This window comes from Panthera pardus, unplaced genomic scaffold, assembly GCF_024362965.1.
Source record: "Panthera pardus isolate Hobbes unplaced genomic scaffold, ASM2436296v1 HiC_scaffold_10, whole genome shotgun sequence".
In the NCBI taxonomy this organism is placed as follows: domain Eukaryota; kingdom Metazoa; phylum Chordata; class Mammalia; order Carnivora; family Felidae; genus Panthera; species Panthera pardus.
The window spans coordinates 18672790-18695513 of NW_026526655.1; the positions used below are offsets into that span (position 1 = coordinate 18672790).

A 22724-nucleotide genomic window follows, 5' to 3' on the forward strand; every position below is an offset into this window, starting at 1 on the left:
CTGAAGTTCCGGTTGAGATTCTGACCCTATGTCACCATCGCGCGTCCGGAAAGAACTGGAATTACTCCTACTCCAGGGAGGAGCCAATGGAGTTACCTCCTATGAATTTGGTCGTCGACTAAATCAGGATTGCAGGGATGTCACGACAATTGGAGACTATACATTACATGCTGCGATTGGTAGAAGCACGGTGACTACTATGCAGGGAAAGTCAGAGAATAAAAAATAAGGTAAACATTAAAATTGGACTGCGCTTTCGCCTTCTTTGAGCCTTGACTCATTCGGCTTGCCGTCGTTGTCCTGGGATACCAAGAAACGCTGTGCCTTGAGCGTCCTGTATCTAGGGAGACGACAACATGGAGGCGGAGTGAGTTCTGAGAGTTGGTCCCAGGACCAGGGGAACAGCGCGAGCGGCCAAAGAAGGTATCTGTCCTGGAAGGCCGCCTCCTTTGGGAAGTTGTGGCCAGGGGTCCCCTCCATGTCCGTTAGACACCCCCTGTGGGACCGAGACTGAGGCGAGATCAGCCTGGGATCTCTTAGAGAAAGGAGGAACAGCTTTAAGTATTTTGATCACTTCATTTTACCAATTTCTTTCCCACTCCACACTACACGACGACCCACCACTTTTCCCACTGATCATATTAAGATTGTTTAGGTTGGAAATGAAGCAGATAAAGGAAGCTGAGATTATATATATATATATATATATATATATATATATATATATATACACATACATACATATACATATATATATGTATGTATGTATGTAGTTTATGTATATATAGTTTTTAAGTCCTCAAGTTTCAAAAATTGGATTTAAAAACAACCCCTACCTTGGCCCGTGTCTTCACGATGATTGCAGATGTGTGTCTTTTGAAAGAGTAGCTCAAGCTAGTATGGAAGTTATGATTGTTAATTACGATTGTAATTATGATTGTAACATCGGTTTGTCTAGGGCTTTTTCAAATTCCCTATTTCATTCCAGGTTCACATCAACTTTATGAAATAAGATAATCCCCATTAGGTGAGACGACTGAGACTCAAGGAGATTGAGAAACTTGCCCATCTCAACAAACCTGAGCAGGTGCTGGAACCCAGCTCTCCTTGCTTCAAGATCAGCGTTCACTTCCCTAAGCCCTAAGACCTGATCTGGACCAGATTTCTACCCCATTGTCTCTAATTTCTTCTATATGTGATGATTAGAGACTTTTTTCAGAGCCCCAAGGCAGTGACTATCTATAGAATCCCCTGAGGTCACAGACATTAATGAGTCTGGCAGGACTACAAAGCCATCCAGTAGCAGAAAAGTAATGGGACTCTCCTCCCTGTTTCCCCAGCTTGCATTTCTTTGATTCCACCTGAACCATCCTCCTTACAATTGAAGGTAAGGGTCTTGCCTGTCCATTGCCTAGCACTGGTACGTAACAGGCACTCAGTAAATGTTTTGTGAGTGAATGAATGAATGAGTGAGTGAATGAATGAACCTGAGATATTCTCCTGCAGAGGTTTGGAGGTGTTGCTGGTTAGGAAAAACTGAGTCAATGGAATCTTTTGCTTTGGATGGTGGTGGGGAGAGTATGGAGAGTGTCTGATGAAATTGTATAAATGTCTAAAGGGTGACCATAACATTGTTTACTAAAGTGTAATATGTTATAATAAGGAGTTGAACCCCCACCTTGAAAAGAAGTAATTTTAGGCCAAATAAAAGACAGTTTACATTTACTCATAAATGACGTAAAGATTAAAATTCATGAGAAGGCCTTACAACACTGCTTGGCACATAAGTTCTCAGTGAATGTCAGTAGAAGTTGTTACCATTTTTGAGATTGTTATTCAAAGAAGTGGGGAAGGACACTGTGGAGTCTGAAAAAAATATATATATATGCTCAAAAAGATATTAAATTGATGCTGTCCAATATGGGAGCCACACCTGGGTGTGTATGCTGAAGGAGGTCTGCTAAAGGAAGAGGGGATTTGGAGTCTAGGCTCCATATGTGTCTCCTAGAGCAGGGCCAAACACCCTCTGAGTATTCCGTGAAAGCTGTGGATTCTCTCCCTGGAAAAGAGCACTTCTCCAGATACATGACATTTTGCATATGATTTGCATATAACACTCACATATATTTGCATATAATTTCCAGCTGCAGTCTATCCAGGGATCCCTCTGCTCTAGAGGTTGATTCACTTATCCTTGGATTGAGTGATTATTTCAGTGAATGCTTACTTTAAACTTGGACTACAGGTTGCATACTGATGGAGGAAACCCCAAAGACCAAGAACCATCCAGTCTCATTTACCTCTTCTTTGCCCCTCCTCACAGGAGGCAAGTCACGTTCAGAAGCAACAAGCAGAGAGCAAAATCCAGATAAAGGTAATGCGAATGCTTTAGTCACACTCACTGGGGACTGACTGAGAAATGCCAAGTGTGGCCATGGCAGGCAGAGCTGCACGGGCCTCATCCCCAAGTCCCTTTCCTGCATGGTGAATTTCTAGGCTCCTGGGCAAAGCACTGGATCTTGTGTTCAGGCTCATTTCTCATGGTGTCACTCATACCTTGGTTCCAAAGCCGGCAAGCCGGCCCTTCTTCATGATAATGATGGCCACGGCAAGTCTACTCCATCAGCCTCTTTTTGATGTCCCTCCTGTCTCCCCTGTGGTCTTTTCCTAGCTCCAAATTGGCAAGAACTCCTGGTTTAGCCAGAGTGCTCCCCTTGGACTTGTGTTCCAGGTGTGTGATGCTCATCCAGGCAGCCCCAAGCCCCCTGACGAGGACCAGGGACAGTGGTGACTACACCATGAACTCCGGGTCCTGCCTGAGTACCAGCACCATGGCCATCCCCACCATCACTGGCAGCAGCGCGGCCCTGAGTGCCTGCAGTAGCAGCAACACCAGTGCCCACGTGAGGACATGTTCCGGGTGGGCGGGGCAGGGGCAGCAGGGCCGGGGAGAGGTGGCAGGGCAGGGGGGTAGGAATCTGCAAGGACCTGACTCTCCTGCACAGATTGGGCACCAAGCCAACTGGAGTGGCGGCTGTGGGGAATGGGAGTGTGTGTGTGAAGAACTCTAGGGAGGTACCCATCAGAGCTGAGAGAGTAGCCAGCGGTTTTCTCTTCCCTCAGAAAGTTCTTCTGGTCCTGATCCCTAGGACCAAGTGTTTGGCCAATATGTGGATGTGGCTGACTTTTTGCAGCTCTCAGGACTGTCTCTGTGTGACATGGCAGGGGTAGGGGGCAGTTGTCCCACAGGGTGCCTATGGGGTAGGAGTGTGTTTGGTGCAGCGTGTGTCTGTGTTATGTGTGGATTCTCATGCCTCCTTAGGTGAGATGGTGCTTGCATTTGCCTTCCCGAGGACTGGGAGTCACCTCACCCCTCCACCTGTGCCATTCTGGGCCTATTTGCCCCAAATTCACTCACTGCCCTTCCCCACTCTGCTCTGTGTGGGCAGGAGATTGGAAATGGGGAGGAAGGGAGAAGCCAGGGTATTTCTTTCCCTCCATCTCTACTTTTCCGACAGTATTTCCATCAGAAGCTGCACTTTCCCATGACTCCAGCCCCCACCAGACAGGCCTCAGGGCTCTGAGAAGCCCACCACCTCCCCTAACCTAGTGTGGCAGCGACTTCCTGATGCTGCCAGCTTCTGAGTGACTTCACTATGCCTTGGCTGTGCATTAAATTCCTTGTTTCAAACACCCAAAGTGGCTTCTGTTTTCCTGACCCTGACTCATGCACCAACCAATATTTATAATAAATTGCCCTTGCCCACCCATGTCACCTTTCCCCTGTGGGCGAACCAGGAAAGGAAATACTATATTGGCCATGTGACACTCTCCGTACCTACTTAAACCGAGAGTGTAAGCTCCAACAGAGAAGAGATGTATCCGTCTTGTTCGCTCTTGTCTTGGCACCTAGCATAGTGTCTGGCACATAATATGTTGTCAATAAATATTTGTCAAATGGATGAATATATCTCTACCTTAAGTAACAACATAGAAGCAATGCTTGGCCAAACAAAATAAAATGGCCATGAGTGGAGTGTTCATAGCCATGGCTGGGGTAGGAAGAGATACTGGTTCATCTTCCCTTCTCCTTGCCTTTCCCCCTGCATCCTCCTCCACCCTCCTAGGGATCAGGTCATGAGGGATTTTCCATTATAGATGGGAAGTGTTGGCACACTGCACCTCTAGCATCATCAGGAGCTGTGCCTGGGAGTGGCCCCCACATCAGGGTGGGGGGTGAGGGCTTGTTTCAGGCAAATTTACTCATTCCCCTGCTCCATCAGCCAGTTGAGGGACAGGAAGAGGGAGTGGTGGCGTATCCTTGTGGTCTCAAAAAGTGCCTGGGATAGACCACCCCAGCTAGGAGAGGCTTCCATAGTGAAAGGGCAGGATGGGAAGGAAGGAAAGGAAAAGGCAGTACCCGAAGGGCGTGGTATCTTTGGGTGCATGGAGGAACAGAACAGACCAGCCAAGATCGCTCAGTGCTGGATGGAATGGTCCAGGGAAGGCTTCAGGGGCAGGGTCACAGAGAATCTAGTTGAAAAAGCATTGTAGTGATTTCAGAAATGGTAATACCTCACTCCAAGGCCTGCCTGCCCCTCACCTTCTGTCTCCAGACCATCCCCCAAGAGCCAGCAGTGGTGTAAGTCCTCACTTTCCAGATATGGGAAATCTTTATCTGTTCTCTGGGTATTTGAATCTTACCTGGTTAATGCATCCTTTTTCTCCCCCTTTTCCCTGCCAACTGCACAGCCTGCCAGCTTCACGGGCACCCAAATATGCATCCCAAAGAAGCAAGACAAAGTGAAGAAGAGGGTCATCTGGGGCATCGAGGTGGCTGAGGAGCTGCAATGGAAAGGCTGGGCACTGGGGAAGGAGGTCACCAAGAACCTGACTCTGAAAAATCTATCCTTGAAAATCCAGAAGATGAAGTACAGGTATCAGAATGAGGGATCAGAGACCCAGCCCCTGAGTCCTCAAGCCCCTCAAACAGTCGCTCTTTTGAAAACAAAAACAAAAACAAAAACCTTTAAAACTATCATATAAAATTAGAAAAGGGTATATAAAACATGCACAGTTTGAATAATTATTGAAAGGGGAACCCATGGGACCAAATCAATAAGAGTAATGTGTCTGAAGCTCACCTCCCATGTCGTGTCACATCCGTACTGGAACACCTTCCCTACCCATAAAGGTGACCATGATTGGACTTAGTGATAATGATTTTCTTGCTTTTCTCAAGTGGATTTACCACCTACATTTCCATCCCTAAATGATATCATTTAATTTTGCCTTCTTATGAACTTGACATAAGTGGAATAATAGGGTATATATCTGTCTTTTAGATATGTCTTTTATTTTTGTTCTGTTATGTTTTTAAGACTCATGTGCATGCAACTATAGTTCATCTTTTTCACTGCAGGATAATATCCCAATAGATGCTTATATTGTAGTATATTCATCCATTCTTCTGTTTTTTTAAAAAAATTTTTTTCAAACCTTCATTTATTTTTGAGAGAGAGAGACAGAGCATGAGCAGGGGTGGGGGAGAGAGAGAGAGGGAGACAGAATCTGAAGCAGCCTCCAGGCTCTGAGCTGTTTGTTAGCATAGAGCCTGACGTGGGGCTCGAACTCATGAACCGCGAGACCATAACCTGAGCTGAAGTTGGATGCTCAACCAACTGAGCCACCCAGGTGCCCCTGGGTTGTATTTTTTTAAAATGTTTATTTATTTATTTTTGAGAGAGAGAGCATGTGACCAGGAAAGGGACAGAGAGAGACACACATAGAATCTGAAGCAGGCTCCAGGCTCTGAGCTGTCAGCACAGAGGCCGATTTGGGGCTGGAACCCACAAACTGTGAGATCATGACCTGAGCCCAAGTTGGATGCTCAACTGACTGAGCCGCCCAGATGCCCTCATCCGTTCTTCTGTTGAGGGATGTTTGGGTTGTTTTGGTTTGAGACTGTTGTCAACATTCATGTATAGATCTTTACTTGCAAGAGTTTTTTCTAGGGTAGATACACAGAAGTAGAATTGCTGTGATCTAGGACATGTACATGTTTGCTTTTATAGATAAGCCAAACTATTCTCCAAAATATATGTTTCTATTTATATCCATGCCAACCATGCATGAATTCCCATTCCTCCACTTTTCTTACCAACAATTGTTATTGCCAGAGTTTAAAAGTTTTGCTAATAACAGTAATTTTTTGTCATTCTAATTTGCATGTTCCAGCTTACTGATACAGCTGAGTGTCTTTCATATGCTATCAACCATTTCATTTTTGGAATTCCTGTCAAAGTCTGCGCCTATTTTTCTATCAGATTGCTTTTTTTTTTTTTTTTTTTTTTTTAGGTAAACTCCACCCCCAGTGTGGAGCTCGAACTTGCAACCCTGAGATCAAGAGTCACATGCTCTATGGACTGAGCCAGCCAGGCACCTCTTTTTTTTTTTTTAATGTTTTTTAAAATGTTTTTTTATTTATTTTTGGGACAGAGAGAGACAGAGCATGAGCAGGAGAGGGGCAGAGAGAGAGGGAGACATAGAATCTGAAGCAGGCTCCAGGCTCTGAGCTGTCAGCACAGAGCCTGACGCGGGGCTCGAACTCATGGACTATGAGATCATGAACAGAGCCAAAGTCGAACGCTTAACCAACTGAGCCACCCAGGCGACCCCCCCCTTTTTTTTTAAGTTCTTATGGTGGCTACCAATCCTTTGTCAGGTGTTATAGATATCTTTTCCCACCTTGTGACTTGTCTTTTCCTCTTTACCATGGCATTCAAAGAATAGAATTACTTCATTTCAAAGGAATCAAAAGAATCAATCTTTTTCTTTTATGGTTTGTGCTTTTTTTGTATCTTGCTTAAGAAGTCCTTCTCTCCACCTACCTAGGTCATGAAGACAGTCTTCTATAGTATCTTCTAAAGACTATAGCTTTGCCTTTCACATTTGCCTTTTAGCTATACAGAATTAATTTTTGTGAATGGTTGTACGATAACACTTTCCCTCAAACAAATGGCCAAGTATCTCCAAGCCATTTAGTGAAAAGTTCACACTTTCCCTGATGATCTCTTCCACCACTGATGTTTATCCTTGTTTCGTTTGTGATCTCAAAGTGAAAAATTCCAGTGTGTCACTATTTGTTTGGATGTTTCCTGTAGTTTTTTGTTTTGTTTTGTTTTGTTTTTTTTATTTTTTAAGATTTCATCAGGTTAAGGGTGTTCCCTTCTATTCCTAAGTTGCTAAGAGTTTCTCTCATAACACCTTGAAGGCTATTATTTTCCTTTATTGAAATTATCTTTTTATTTTTTCTCTCTTAATTTGTTAACCTGGTGGGTTACATTAATTGATTTTCTCTGTTAAACCAACTGTGTGTTCCTGGTGTAAGCTCACCTTTGTCATACCTGAGTATTCTTTCTAAACGTTGCTGAATTCGTTTGGTTCTCTCCTTTTGTTTTGGGATAGGACTGTAATTTTCCATTCTTCTCTTGCCTTTGCCAGGTTTGGGTAATAAAGTTACCAACATACCAAAGTTACATCAAGTCAGATTCATAGACTATGTAGGGGAGTGTGTTGCCACATTTCATATTACTGGGAAGATAAGGCTGGGATTATTTTTTTAAATTTTTTTTAAATTTTTTTTTAACATTTATTTATTTTTGAGCAGAGAGAGACAGAGCATGAATGGAGGAGGGGCAGAGAGAGAGGGAGACACAGAATTGGAAGCAGGCTCCAGGCTCTGAGCCATCAGCCCAGAGCCTGACGCGGGGCTCGAACTCACGGACCACGAGATCGTGACCTGAGCCGAAGTCGGACACTCAACCGACTGAGCCACCCAGGCGCCCCATTTTTTTAAATTTTTTGATGTTTATTTATTTTCAAGAGAGACAGACAGAGCATGAGCAGGGGAGGGGCAGAGAGAGAGGGAGGCACAGAATTCAAAGCAGGCTCAAGGCTCTGAGCTGTCAGCACAGAGCCCAACACGGAGCTCGAACCCATGAACCGTGAGATCATGACCTGAGCCAAAGTCGGACATTCAACCTACTGAGTCACCCAAGCGTCCCAAAGGCTGGGATTTTTTTTAATCAGATGTTTGGTAGGACTTGCTGTGAAGCCATCCAGCCTAGTGTTTTCTCTGTGGGAAGATTTTTTGCTACTTATTCACTGGTTTTGATGATTTTAGGTAGGGTGGCCATAAAATTTATTGTCTAATTCTTGAGTCAGTTTTGGTAATTTATACTTCCCTAGAAATGGGCTTATTGGCTCTAAACTTTAACATTTATTGGTATAGAGTTATTGGCAGTATCATCTTCCTATGAATAGTTTTGAAGTTTGCAATGTCTGTGGTTTTGCCCCACACTGGAACTCTCCGGCCTTGCCTAGGTCTGTTTGAAAGGCATCCTGATAGGTCTGTTCTCAGCCTTGGTTTCCCCCAGCTCGGTGCTCATGGATTTTTCTTGTTTTCTGGGCCCTGATCCCGAAGTGCTTAAGCCCTGGCTCTCTCCTGCAGGTCCCCCAAGACCAAGTTCTTCTTCACAGTCATCCCCCAGCCCATCTTGCTGAGCCCGGGCATAACCTTCACGCTCCCCATTATTTTTCGGCCTCTGGAGGAGGTAAGGTTTGCCACTTGGAGGGCACGGGCAGGGAGGGACACAGGCACGATGACCTTGGAAGAGGGAGCAGGGCAGAGCAGCAAGGAGCACCCCGCCCCCCTTGCACCTGTGCGTGTGTGCGTGCATGTGCGCACACACACACACACACACACACACACACACATCCTGCCAGCTATAGCAAAAACTCCAGCTAGTGAAGCCCTGGAGAGGCTCAGACTATAAACTCACTAAACTGAGGGGGGTTCCCAGTTGGATGTTGGGGGCTAAAATTTGTGCTACTGTATTAGCCACAAGAAAGCCCTAGATTCCTTAGCCCAAAACACTCCCCCAAATACTTTGTTCCTCACCAAAAAGGCCCCATATCTCTGAGACTAGGGCAGTGTTGAAGGACAGGCAACCGGCTTTCCTTCAAGACAAAAAGCGAGGGTCATGGCCCAGCCCACCCCTCAGTGACTGTGTTGGGGGCATGGCCAAGAGCTGGGGCGGGATGTGTGGTCCCTGAATACCATGTAGGTACCACCGATCAGTGACTGCCTGCTCCCCCCACCTCCTCCCACCCCACCTGCAGAAGGAGTACGTGGACCAGCTGTGGTTTGAGAAAGCAGAGGGGATGTTCTGTGTGGACCTGAGGGCCACCTTGCCTTGCCACAGTCTGACCTGCCCACGATCCCTGCAGTTGCCCACTTGTGCCGTGGGGGACATGACTGAGGCCTGGTTCTGCCTGGAAAATGTGGGGTAAGGGGAGCGGCTGAGGCTCCGAGGCAGGGAGTGTGAGTGCTGTGAGGAGGGTCCCAGGGAGCTGATGGGGGAAGGGGGAGGGGGAGAGACGGTGGGGCCCAGCATCACCACCTTTCTGAAGTAGGGGCAGCAGACAGAATGAGCTCAGTGACCCTGATCTACACCCCCTCCAGGGACTTGCCCACCTTCTTCACCTGGGAGTTCCCCAGCCCGTTCCAGATACTGCCCACCACGGGGCTGCTGGAGCCAGGCCAGGCCTCTTGCATCAAGGTGACCTTTCATCCCCTTATGGCCACCATCTATGAAGTTCAGGCCACATGCTGGTATGGAGAAGGCAGCAAGCAGAAAAGAAGCATCCAGCTGCAGGCCGTGGGTGAGGCCCGACTTCCCACCTGTCCCCAGAGCCCACCTGCTGCCCGTCCTGGTTCTCAAAGCCTCAGTGTGCCCCCTCCACCTCCCCTGCCGGCCTGTCCTCCACCAGTTTCCCACTCTCCCCCAGCCCTGCAGGCTCTGTCTTTGCTTTGCCTTCCTTGGTGTGGCAGACCAGTGTTTCCCTGGGCACATCTACCTTCTTCGAGGGGCTGTTCAGGTGGGGCCACAGAGGCCCCAGGTGGATTTCTTCCCAAGACTGTCTCATCTCCGTCCCAGCCAAATGTGCCCAGCTGCTGGTGAGCATAAAGCAGAAGCGACCAGAGGACCGGGATGCTGAAGGTTTCCAGAAAGTGTTGCACTTCGGCTCTGTTGCTGTGGGCTGCACTGCTGAGAGACAGATCAAGCTCTATAACCCTTCCATGGTACGCGTGGTAGGCGTCCTGTGTATAAGGGGGAGGAGGGGGCATCCCGTGTATAAGGGACTGGAGGGGGTGTCCTGTGTATAAGGGGCGGAGGGGGTGTCCTGTGTATAAGGGGGGGAGGGAACGTCCTGTGTATAAGGAGGGGGCAGACCACAGGGCTGGCTGCTCCTAAAACCCACCCCCTTTACAAAATGCCCTCTTCCTGTCCATACCTTTGGCCCCAAGCCTCGCGTGAACCACGTCTGTTGATACACACATGTGTTAACAGGTGTCAGCTGGTGTCCTCCTCCCTTCTCAGCTGGGGGTTGGGCTGGAGTATCCCTTGACCACCCCCAGAGCAACTCTAAGAGCAGCCCTAAGATTGTCCTAACCCCAGGACCACAGCCAGCCTTTATGATACCTTTGGGAAAGAAAAGAGTGTCCCCAGGCAGTCCCGGTGCAGGGCACACAGCTTGGTCTCCTCCTTCCTCCTGATGGAGGTGGCTTCATGCTCAAACTGACAAGAGGGGCATAGGCTGGACTTCAACTGCCCTCACCCCCTCAGCTGGGCACCTCGGCAAGGACAACTGCCTCACTCTGTGACCTCACCCTTCCTGCCCCCGCCTGGCCCCACAGGTGAGCGCCCCCTTCAGGATCGAAGTGGCCCCAGACATGCTGGCCAAAGATCATACCTTCTCCTGCCCCACTACCAATGGCATTGTGCCTCCGGGAGAGAAGAAATTCGTGTCGGTGTTCTTTCACCCCGAGACCTTGGACATCAGAACTATTGACTACTTGTCCATCATGCCCTCTGGCTGTGCCTCCCACACATTGCTCAAAGTCGTCGGTTTCTGTAGAGGTACTGGCAACCCTAGAATGCTGCCCGGCCTCTGGGGACCGGAGCAGCCAGCCTTTAGGGCAGAGCAGGGCTCTTTGCCAACTTTTAAGGGTGTGACGCATCCTTGCCCTTCAGCCTGGGTGTCTGGTGCCCCCTGGTGGGCTCCATGCGGAATCAGTTTTGGACACCTGGAGATCAGGTTCCCCCTGTCATCCCTGGTGACTTGGAGGTCAGCTCAGGTTGCTGGGGTTCTGGGCCTTTCCAGCCCAGCCTTCTGTCTCCAGGCAGCACTGCCTTCCACCAGAGGGACCCTTTCTGAGACATCCTCCAGGAGGCTGATGCCCCAGCCCCACACAGGTGCAGGGCCTGCTCACAAGAGCCCCATCTCCTATGCCCAGGCCCTGAGGTGTCCCTGCAGCACTGCTGCGTCAACTTCGGCTGGGTCAACCTCGGGGAGACCTTGGAGCAGACCCTGTGGATTGAGAACAAGTCAGACTGCACAGCCTACTTCCAGTTTGCCATTGACTGCCAAGAGAGTGTCTTCGACATCAGACCTGCCTTTGGGACCCTGGTGGGCAAGGCCCGCATGACCTTGCACTGTAGCTTCCAGCCCACTCACCCCACCATCTACTCTCGGCGAGTGGCCTGTCTCATCCACCACCAGGTGAGCGGTGGGGGAGGGAGGGAGGAGGGCTCTGCTGGGAGCTGGAGGAGGCAACCTGAGGCCCAGTGATGAAGACAATGCTTGGTGATCACGGCCCTGTATTCCGGAACTTCTGCTTGGATCATCTCTCCAGGGCCTCAGCCTGGCTTTTGGAGCCAGAGCTTGGCCAGGGTCACACGAAGGCTCACTCAGAGCCAGGCAGGTATGCCAGTCTCGCCCTGACGACTGCCAGGCCGAAGGCTTTGCTGCTGCTGCTGCTGCTGCTGCTAATAGGCTGGGAAGAGAGAGGGGAGACTGGATTCACCCCTCACAGCATGTGCGGGGCAGAGAGCCTTGAAGTGAGGACCCAACTCAGGGCCCTGGGGAAAGTCATACAAATTGTGCCCTGACCAGCTGACTCCTGGCCAAGGTGGTGAGTGGGGGCTGAAATCCAGCCTCACCCAGACACATGTCACAGGACCCACTGTTCCTGGACCTGATTGGGACCTGCCACTCGGACAGCACCAAGCCAGCCATCCTGAGACCTCAGCACCTTGCTTGGTACCGCACACACCTGGCGCGGGGCCTGACGCTCTACCCTCCAGACATCCTGGGCACCATGCTGAGGGAGAAGAAGCTGGAGCAGGATAAGAATGGGGCCCTCCTGATTCCTACTGAGGTTTGATGGACCCTTTGGGGCTCCCCACAGACAGGCTACCCTCCCCAGGTTCATGCCCCCTTCTCTAGAAACTCTTGGGAAACCCTGTGCCCCCAGAGCCCTGTGGGTGCCATCAGTAGTTGGGGATTGTTTGTGTGGAGCCCTTGTAGCCTTTTCCAGGAAGGGGCGTGTGGATGAGGAGCAGTGGCGAGAGGAGTGGCAGTTGGGCCCCTGCTCACCTGTCTCTCCACACACAGGCCCCGGAGAACGTGTCAGCCCCACAGTATCCTCTGATCTCCCCCATGAATGAGTACTTCTTCGATGGTACCAGCGACATAGCCATCTTCCCTCCACCTGTCAGCATAGAGCCCACTGATGTGGATTTCGGTGCCTGCCCTGGGCCCGGGGACCCCAACCCTGTCCCCCTGTGCCTGATGAACCACACCAAAGGCAAGATCACAGTGGTCTGGACACGGAGGTCTGACTGCCCCTTCTGGGTGACCCCAGACACCTGTGATGTGCCCCCACTCAAGTCCATGGCCATGCGCCTGCACTTCCATCCGCCTTACCCTAACTGCCTGTACGCTGTGGAGCTGGAGGCCTTCGCTGTCTATAAGGTGTGTGCAGGGAGACGAGATGGGGGTGGGGAGGGCTGCCTCTCTTCCCTGGAACCTGAACAGCAGGGTGGGGTTGGAGGGGGAGGTGCTGCTGTGAGATCCATCCTCTCTGTGCCAAGCTCCTCCTTGGCTGGATAGTGGTCCTTACTGGTTTGCCTTCTCCCAGGCTCATGGTCTTGCCTTGGCCAAGGGGCTTCTTAGCCCATCTGATTATGTCTCACTTATATGTGGCCTCCCACTCACTCCGGAGGGAGCACCCAGCTGGGGTCAAGCCTCTTGGGAAAATTTGGCATACAGGGAGCATCTCCCTAGGGCTCGTTAGGAGGTGGTCCATCCAAAGACCCATGGGCAGGAGGAACCAGGTCTGGGGCACTGAGTCAGGGGTGCTGGGTAATTAGGTGTGTGTCAGGGGGAGGGGCTTCTAGCACAACTTCCTTTGGCTGGGGAACTCAGACCACAGGCTGTGCCCAGCCCAGCCTCTTGGTCCCAGATGCTGGTCGCACCCTCTTCATCTCTGGTCCTGCTTTTTCCTTTCCTTGTTGGCTCTGCCCACCCTGCTGTTCTTTCCCAGAGTCCAGGTGCTGGGGCCGAGAAAAAAGTAGAGTCCCTTACCAGCTATGTGACCCTGGGCAAGTCCTTTAATGTCCCCGAGCCCTGGTCTTTTCATCTAAAAATTTGGGGCCATATCCGAACTTTTGAGAAGGACTTCCAAAGCTTAGTCTTTAATTGCCTCCATTCTAATATCTTGGCAGTGGGAAAATGCAGAGTTTTGTAGGCATAAGGCTGTGGACACCTGGCTTTGCCAAGGCTGAGCCCTCCAGATTTTTAGGCTGCTGGCTTTATAGCCTGCACTGTCTGATAGGGCAACCACCAGCCACATGTGGCTACCGAACACCTGAAGTGTGACTAGTCCAAACTGACATATGTCGTAAGACAGGCCTTCAAAGACTTAGCACGAAAAGAGTGTGAAGTAGCTCATGCGTCACTTAGATATTGACTATATGTTGAAATGATAAGATTTTGGATCTATTAGGGTAAATAAAACATATCCCTGAAATTAATTTCCCATGTTTCACTTTGTTAACGTGGCTGCTAGAACATGTAACATTACGTTTGCGGCTTGCATTTGTGGCTCATGTTCTATTTTGATTGGCCAGCGCTTCTCCAGGCACATTCCTGCAGGATGAATGCTGTTCTCACATCCCAGCCCCAGCCTTGTCCTTGTGCTGTTGTGGTTATTAAAGAGCATATTTGCTGAGTGCTCAGCGTGGGCCTGGCACGCTGCAGTTGGAACTGTCAGGATGGTTGTTCTCTGCACTGCCTTCCCAGGGAACCCCTCTCTCTGTGCCCAATGTGGGACTCCTGCAGTGCAGAGGAGGAGCTAGGGGACCCCACAGGGTCAGACACAGGAATTCTGAGCTTATCCTTGGGTCCACCCCCCTGCAGGTCCTCCAGAACTACCATAACATCGAGGAGGACTGTACCGTGTGCCCCTCCTGGTGCCTGACCCTCCGCACACGAGGCCATAGCTATTTTGCTGCCTTGGAGCCCCACATCCCTCAATATTCTCTGGACGCCCCCAAGGTGAGCGTGGCCCCAGTAGCAGTGGGAGGTGGGACAGGGGAGCTCGGCTTCTGCTTTGGCCACCTCTGCACTCTGATGCCCTGAGAAACATCCCAGCACCCTCCGGGGCCATCTCAACCTCCCCCACCACTAGCCCCTGGGGCTCTGGGCATGGAGGACTGGGGCTTGGACCACTGGTCCCCTCCCTGATCCATCTGAGATACTCCCTGGGCCTCTCATGCTGAGGTTTAAAATTCTCTAACTCTTTCATTTGTCTGTGCTTGTTTACTGAGCACCTGCCAGGGGTATGGCCACTCACACCATGAGCCCCTGCCCTTGGACATTGGGAGGCCAGTGAGGGTCACAGAGTTGGTCCCTCAGCTTCCTGAGTCATAATTCCCAGGCCTCTCTGAAGGGCTTTTGGAGGCCCTGTATGACCTGGGCAGCCAGATGACAGATGGTTTAAAAGCACAGACCTTGGAACCAGACGGCCAAGTTCCTTCGACACCTCTTCCCAGCTTCCCTTACCTTTGTTGTCTTTTTCATCTGTCTCCCCTACCCTTTCACACCTCATATTGTTGGAAAGGTGCTGCTTTGGGGCACTGTGCTAGGGGGTGATCCTGCCCCCCCTCCCCAGCTGCACATTTGCTCTCCAGTCCCCCGACTGACTTCACCTCCGAGGTTCAGCTCAAATCCCTCCCTGACTGCATGAGGTTCCCCTCCCTGACCCCTGTCCCTTTCCCTTGGCCAGTTCATCCCAGCAGTTTGTGGCCTTTACTGCCATCCACCAGATTTTGGGCCTGTGTCACCCCTGCACTGCCTCACATACGTGCACTTTTGCCCCAGCTGGATGGGCCACCCTGGCCAGCAATTTCAGGCCTTGTGTTTTATGTAGACTGGAGCTGGCCACACCCTATGTGCTTAAGAGATGTTTGGAAGCCAGGATTTCTGGGGCCTTCCCTTTCTCAAAGGGGGGTTCCCCTCAGCCACCTAGATGAGAATCATCTATAAAAGCCTATTTAAGTGTGGAGGTTCCTCAAAAAATTAAAAATAGACCTACCCTATGACCCAGCAATAGCACTGCTAGGAATTTACCCAAGGGATACAGGAGTACTGACGCATAGGGGCACTTGTACCCCAATGTTTATAGCAGCACTCTCAACAATGGCCAAATTATGGAAAGAGCCTAAATGTCCATCAACTGATGAATGAATAAAGAAATTGTGGTTTATATACACAATGGAGTACTACGTGCCAAGGAGAAAGAATGAAATATGGCCCTTTGTAGCAACATGGATGGAACTGGAGAGTGTGATGCTAAGTGAAATAAGCCATACAGAGAAAGACAGATACCATATGGTTTCACTCTTATGTGGATCCTGAGAAACTTAACAGAATCTCATGGGGGAGAGGAAGGAAAAAAAAAAAAAGAGGTTAGAGTGGAAGAGAACCAAAGCATAAAAGACTCTTAAAAACTGAGAACAAACTGAGGGTTGATGGGGGATGGGAGGGAGGGGAGGGTGGGTGATGGGTATTGAGGAGGGCACCTTTTGGGATGAGCACTGGGTATTGTATGGAAACCAATTTGACAATAAACTTCATATATTGAAAAAAAAGAAAAAGAAAGAAAGAAAGAAAGAAAGAAAGAAAGAAAAGGCTGTTTATCCCACAGTTTCTGGACCAGGATCTCTGAAAGTGAGTTCTCCAAAGGATGATTTGAGGGCATCTGGGTGGCTCAGTCACTTGAGTGTCCAATTCTTGATTTTGGCTCAGGTCATGATCTCACAGTTCATGGGATCGAGCCCCACATCAGGCTTGGGATTCTCTCTCTTTCAAAAATAAGTAAATAAACATGAAGAAAAAAAAGGTGATTTGAGGGCACCCTAAAATGAAAGACCTACTTAACTTTGAGGAGATCTCAAGCCTGTGTTTCCTGGGTCCACTTCCTACGGCCATTCTATCTCACTGTCCAGAGGTTTCTGGAGGACAGAAGCATTTTTTGGTGCCAAGCTGTGTCCCTCCATTCCCTGCTCCCAGGGTAGTGATTGGGATGTGTGGAGGTGCCTTGGATCTCCTTGGAGACAGGCCCACATAGACTTCCCTGAGTGTGTATATCGGTGGGGTAAGGGAGGCGGGTGCGTAGATCTGAGTGTGGGTCCCTCTTGTCTCGCACCCCAGCTCTTTCCTGCAGTGTCCCCCAGCGAACCCTCCTACCGCAGCCTGCTCTTGATCAACAAAGGCTCCATGCTGTTGACCTTCAACCTGGCCCCCCAAAGCAGCTCAGACATCTCCTTGCGGCCCAGTTCAGGCCTTGTGGCCCCGGGAGCCCACCAGATCTTCCTCATCTGTACCTACCCGAAGGGCAACGCTTGGAAGCAACACATTTTCTACTTGCAGTTCAACTTTTGTCCCCAGTATCTCAAGGTAAAAGGCAGAGCTAGGGGACTGGGTCCTGAGGAGCGAGCCATAGTCTGGGGCTTCCCTTTTCAAAGCCAAATTCTGGGGTTGACCTCTAAAGCTCCCCTAAAGTAGTCAGGGGGCTGCTCCTCTCCCAGGAAGTGCCATAGCAGGGAGAGGGCACCTTGGCCACATCTGTGAACAGCTCTCCTAACCACAGGGCCCAGCATATCCACCTCAAGGTGTCTGGAACAAGAAAAGGGGTGCAGATGTCCCAAAGGAATAAGTGGGGGCAATACAAGACTCATATCTGCAGATAGTAGAAGGGTGTTTGGGGTGGTGCCAGGGAAAGGGGTCAGGGTGGTGGCCCGATCTGGCCCATGGAATGGTCTGCACATCCTCTCTTGGTCTCCGAATTCTTTTTAAGAGCCATCTCCTGGGTCAGACACTGCCTACTCGGCTTTGACAGAAGCTGTCTATGCCCAGACTGGAGGAGGGCCTTTTGCTGCCCTCTCCAAGGGGGAAAAGCTGCCCACCCTGGCTTCTTGAACATTTGGGGGAGCCAGGTGAGGTCAGAGCTCTTCTCTCCCTCCTCCGGCCCCAGGAGGTAAGCATGCAGAGCCGGGAGGAGCCCCTACATCTGAAGCTGGACACCTGTAAGAGCGTGTTCTTCAAGCCCACCTGGGTGGGCTCCTCCTCCAGCAGCCTCTTCACCTTCCGCAACCCCTCGCGTCTGCCGCTGGAGTTTGAATGGAGGGTTTCCCAGCAACACCGGAAGATGCTGGCCGTCCATCCCGCTAGGGGACTTATCCAGCCCAGTGAGAGCCTTGTGAGTGCCCTGCCCCACTGCTGGGGGCCCGAGGGAAGGAAATAGCTGGGATTCAAGGGAAGAGGGACCCATGCTCCTGTCTACATGCTCCTCCCACCCCCAGCTAATAAACACACTGGGGGAAGTCTATGTGGACTATGGTGGGCCATCTCCAAGGACATCCAAGGTCATCCTTGCTTTCACCACCATCTGTTACTCTTGCCTGTGAGGGGCTAGGCTTACCGTGTGCACCCTCCCATTCAATCTGTAATCACCTCCCCTGCCTTCTAAGTAGGTGTGACAGTTACCCCTGTCATAACTCCCATTTTACAAAGAAGAATTGAGACTTAGAGCAGAAAAAGTCATTTACTAAGATTGTAAATTAGGAGGTGCAGAGCTGGAACTTGAACCAGAGTTTCAAGGGGCAAGTCCACTCTCCCTCCATGGTCCCCAAAGCCGTGAGATGGCTGGGAGGTGGTTTAGAGCAGCTGTATTTGGGGCCAAATGGGTGGGGTGTCATTAAGGCATGAAGAAGGGTACTCCTTGAGATCTGAGCAGCAGTCTGGAGGGGGACACAGGCTGGGGCCCAAACTAGCAGAGCCTCATTCCCTGGTCTAGGGCCTTATAGACCATTTGTGGGACCAAATTTGGGCCAAGGCCACCAGCACACAGTGTCTGGAAGAACCCAGGTAGTAGTGAGGTGAGAGACCACACAGGCCCTGGAGTCAGCTTTGAGAGTTCACACCCCAGCTCCCACCAAGCACTCTCACCAGCTGTGTGAGCAAGTTCTCTGCGCCTGGGTGGCTCAGTCAGTTGAGCATCTGACTCTTGATTTAAGCTCAGATCATGATTTCAGGATCATGAGAAATGAGCTCTGAGTCAGGCTCCGAGCTGGGCATGGTTGAGATTTTCTCTCCCTGCCTCCCTCTCCCTTTCCTTTTGCCCCTCCCCCCCTGATGTGCCAGAGTGCTTTCTGTCTCTCTCTCTCTCAAAAAGAAAGAAAGAAAGAAAGGAAAGGAAAGGAAAGGAAAGGAAAGGACAGGAAGGAAGGAAGGAAAGAAGGAAGAAAATGAGGCACTAAAATAATACCACTTAGCTGGTGGGGATAAAGGATTGAGGGACTGAGGCAGATTACATAACATATGATGTGTGACAAGTGCCTGACATGGGGTAAACACTCAGAAAGGGGTACCGTAGCTTGATATTCTCAGATGCCAGGGGCCTGGGCAGGGGGTTCTGGAGAGCCCCATGCAGGGATGATCTCTCTGACCCCAGACGGTGACGTGGACCTTCAGCCCGCTGAAGGAGACCAAGTACCTGTTCCGAGTGGGGATGTGGGTCTGGGAAGCCGGTCTGCCCCCAGACACCAAGCCCCCCGCTACCACCCACTACATGCTCCGGCTGGTGGGCATGGGCATCACCAGCAGGCTCTCTGTGAGTAGGGGAACTCTGGCAGGTGGGGCTGGGAGCTGGGGCTCTGGGGGCCAGGGCATAGGTGGCGGGGGCGGGGGGAAGGCCCCGGGGTGCCCAACTCCAAGAGGGCAGGGGATGGGAGCCCTCTGGCCCTGCCCTGCCTTGGAGATTCCCTGAAGCCAGGGGTGGGAAAGCCAGGGCTGTGGCTGGCTGACTCGGGCCCTCAGGCAAAGGAAAAGGAGCTGGATTTCGGGAACCTGCTGGTGAACAGCAAGCAGTCCAGGTTGCTGGTGCTTCTGAACGACGGCAACTGCACCCTATATTATCGCCTGTTCCTGGAGCAGTGTAGCCCTGAGGTCATGGACGACAGCCCACTTGGTACTCAGGCCTGGGCTTGGACTGGGGCAAGGGAGGCAGGCAGTGAGACTGGTTAAGACTGGTTAGGGGCGCCTGGGGGGCTCAGTCGGTTGAGCATCTGACTCCTGATTTTGGCTCAGGTCATGATCCCAGGGTTGTGCATCGAGCACCCTCCCACACACACATCGGGCTCCACAATGAGCAGGGAACCTGCTTAAGATTCTGTCTCTCTCCTTCTGCCCCTCCCCTGTTCGCTCTCATGCATGCACTCGCTCTCTCAAATTAAAAAAAAAAAAAAAGGTTAACCAGATCATGGTTTGGGGGCAGGCAGAGCAGGGCTTAAAACTTGGTGTTTCTACCTTTCGATGTGTGGTATTGGGCAGTTCACTCTCTGAGCCTCAGCTTCCTCTTCTGTAAAATGGGACTATTGTTGGCACCTACCTCACAGGGCTGCTGAGTGGAGCAAAGTGCTTAGCAGGTGCCCATGACATGAACACTGGTTGCCTCTGTCTGGTCTGGGAGGAGGGACTCTGCTCCCCGCTTCCCAGCTCTGGGCCTGCTCTCTAGCCGGTTCTCTGCTGGTCCGGGAGAGGGTATCTGGGAAGGAGCAGGAGGAGAGACTGGGACTCTCTGGCCTGCACTGAGGGCCTCTTCTACCCTTGACCCCACCTGGGTCACCCCTGAGCAGCTTTGCAAATGGACCGTACAGAGGGCAGAATGCCACCCCGGTCCCAGGACACCATCTGCTTGTCGGCATGTCCCAACCGCCGGTCCCAGTACTCCTGGATTATCAGCTACTCCCTCCTCTCACACAGAGGTACCTGGGCCATCTGGCAGAATCAGGGTCAGGGAGGAAAGGGGGAGGGCTGTGTGAGCAGGACTTGGGGCGGAAGGGTGCTGAGGTTCCGGACAGGGAAAGCAGAGTGAGTTTAGCGTGCAAGGGTGTGCCTCTGGGTGAATGGCATGTATGTCTCATGCCAACCACATGCGTCTGTGTGTATGTGTGCCTGTGTGTGCCTGAGCCGTGGAGGGCTCAGTGTGAAGGGTTTGGAGCTGTGCCTATTTACTGTGGGATCTTAAGACAAATCCCCAACCACGTGGGGGCCTCAGCTTCCTCCTCTACAAAATGGAGCTGTTACCAGCTTGCTCCGGGGCCCACTGGGAGGAGTCTGGGGCAGCACAGAAGAGTGGCTAAGAGCGTAGATCCGAGCCAGAGCTGCCTGGGATTGGATCCTGGTCCGAGCATTCACTAGCTGTGTAATTTAGCAAATTGTTTAACCACCCTCTGCCTCAGTTTCCAGATAGTAAAATGGAATAATAATGGTGCACAGGCCAAAAAAAAAAAAAAAAAGTACTGATACATGTTACCACATCACCTAATGAAAACATTAGGGCAAGCAAAAGAAGCCAGTCACAAAAAAAGCCACATATTGTATGATTCCATTGATATGAAATGTCCAGAATAGGCAAATCTGTAGAGACAGAAAGCAGATCAGTGGTTGCCAGGGACGGGGGGAGGGGAGAATGGGGACCGACAGCTACTTGGTACCAGGTTTCTTTCTGGGGTGATGAACATGCTCTAATATGGACAGTGGTAATGGTTGCACGACTCTGAATATACGAAAAATCTGAGCCTGGGTGGCTCAGTGGGTGAAGCCTCCAACTTTGGCTCAGGTCATGATCTCACGGCTCGTGGGTTCAAGCCCCATGTCAGAGCCTGGAACCTGCTTCGAATTCTGTGTCTCCCTCTCTCTCTGCCCCTCCCCTGCTTGAGCTCTGTCTCTCTCAAAGATAAATAAACATTAAAAAAAAAAAAAAAAGACAATGCTTGACACATAGAAAGTATCTGACAAGGCTTCACCGTTGGCTGGAAACGTCCCAGAGCCTGGGAGACACCTGCTGTTCCTGACAAGGGTCCCAGGCAGGTTGTCCTACACCCTCAGCCTGTGTGCTCTGCTCTGCCCCAGGGCAGCTGGGCGGTGAGGCCACTCCTCTCTCCCACATGTCTTCCGCCTAGATAACAAGGCTGGGGAGAAGCAGGAGCTGTGTCACGTCTTCTTGACGGCTGTGTACCCCTTACTCTCCATCCTGGACGTCTGCTCCATGGGCAGCGCTGAGGGCATCACCCGGAAGCACCTGTGGCGCCTCTTCTCCCTGGACAGGCTCAACAGTTACTTGGAGCGCGACCCTACCCCCGAGGAGCTCACCTATAAGGTGCCTACCCGGCACAGGTGAGGTGGGCGGACAGAAGGGGCAGGGCCCATCTAGGGATGTTCTTGGAGCTTTCTGACCACACTCCCAGCACCAGGCCCTGCCCATGAATACTCTCATCTCCCCCTGAATTCTTGCCCATCCCAGGAGGGGCCAGGAGAAGTCAGGGCTTGGCTCAAGGTCCGAGCACTAGCCCACCCCTGCCCCTGAGTCCCAGATTCTCCAATTCCCACCTGCAGAAAGAGGAGTGCTGAGCTAGCCACCGCCCCACCCCCCACCCCCCGGGAGGGCCCTATACTGTTCCCACCTGTCTCTGAGTCTGTTTCTCTGTTCCACACAGCACAAGCCAGATCCCCACCGTCTTCACCCCTCTGAAGCTCGACTTCAATTTTGGAGCAGCACCGATAGAGGCCCGGCCCTCTGTGGTGCTCCTGGCCCTGAAGAACATTGGAGCAGTACCCCTGGACTGGTATGGTGGGCTTGGAGGGGGCTTCTGAAGGGCTTGGGAGACAGGTGTTGGAGGTCTTCTCTTGGTGGTGGTAGTCCTGGCTGCCTGATCTCTTTGAACAGTGGATCCCCTCTTTGATGGGATGGGGAGGCCAGGGTGGGACAGAGCCTCAGTCCAGGGACGCCAGGCCTGCATGGGGGCGAGTGAAGATCTCTGGTAGGGAAGGACAGGGACAGGCTGTCACCGAGCCAGTGTCTGGGAGGATGACGTGGCTGAGCCAAAACACCTGGGCTGCAGGAAGGCTTGAGGCTGGCGGCGGGGCAGGCTGAACTTCTCCAGGTCACATGGGCACCGGCCTGGGGCCCTGAGCCTGCCAAGCTTGGCCCTTGCTGTGCTCGACTTTCTTCCCACTGGGGGCCCGAACTTGGGTCCAGTAAACATCCTGTGTCCATGCCAAGGCTGTTTCTTGTTCTTCCCCCCTGTCTCTGCCACGCGTCTTGATTTCCTAGTAAACTTCCTTTTGATGACTTCTAACTTTTCTTGGCTAAGCGGAGGTGAGAAAGAAGTGTACCCATCTGGGTCAGGCTTGGGAGAGACAGTCAGGGGCCCAGCCTGGGAAAATATGTTGGGGGGGGGGGTCCTCTG

At 51.3% G+C, this 22724-nt stretch overlaps 1 protein-coding gene across 8 annotated transcripts in view; it reads left to right on the forward strand.

Moving 5' to 3' along the window:
- The first annotated feature begins 325 nt into the window (after positions 1-325).
- The window catches only part of CFAP65 (cilia and flagella associated protein 65), a 35540-nt gene continuing 13141 nt past the window's right edge, over positions 326-22724 (forward strand). For 3 of the 8 annotated variants that reach the window (XR_002079002.2, XM_019445928.2, XM_053904758.1), the window contains exons 1-21: positions 333-423; positions 989-1387; positions 2324-2374; positions 2732-2903; positions 4753-4937; positions 8513-8615; positions 9184-9350; positions 9527-9726; positions 10002-10147; positions 10763-10985; positions 11363-11628; positions 12086-12286; positions 12523-12882; positions 14329-14466; positions 16624-16869; positions 17447-17671; positions 18926-19084; positions 19291-19441; positions 20109-20237; positions 21438-21651; positions 21972-22100. Coding sequence is in view for 7 of the 8 variants with exons in the window: in XM_019445928.2 (XP_019301473.2) it covers positions 2739-2903; positions 4753-4937; positions 8513-8615; positions 9184-9350; positions 9527-9726; positions 10002-10147; positions 10763-10985; positions 11363-11628; positions 12086-12286; positions 12523-12882; positions 14329-14466; positions 16624-16869; positions 17447-17671; positions 18926-19084; positions 19291-19441; positions 20109-20237; positions 21438-21651; positions 21972-22100 (3407 nt within the window). In the remaining variant the exon portion in view is untranslated. Of the gene's footprint in view, positions 424-988; positions 1388-2323; positions 2375-2731; positions 2904-4752; positions 4938-8512; positions 8616-9183; positions 9351-9526; positions 9727-10001; positions 10148-10762; positions 10986-11362; positions 11629-12085; positions 12287-12522; positions 12883-14328; positions 14467-16623; positions 16870-17446; positions 17672-18925; positions 19085-19290; positions 19442-20108; positions 20238-21437; positions 21652-21971; positions 22101-22724 lie in introns of all 8 variants that reach the window. The other 5 variants (XM_019445923.2, XM_019445921.2, XM_019445929.2 and 2 more) reach the window with 5 other exon arrangements.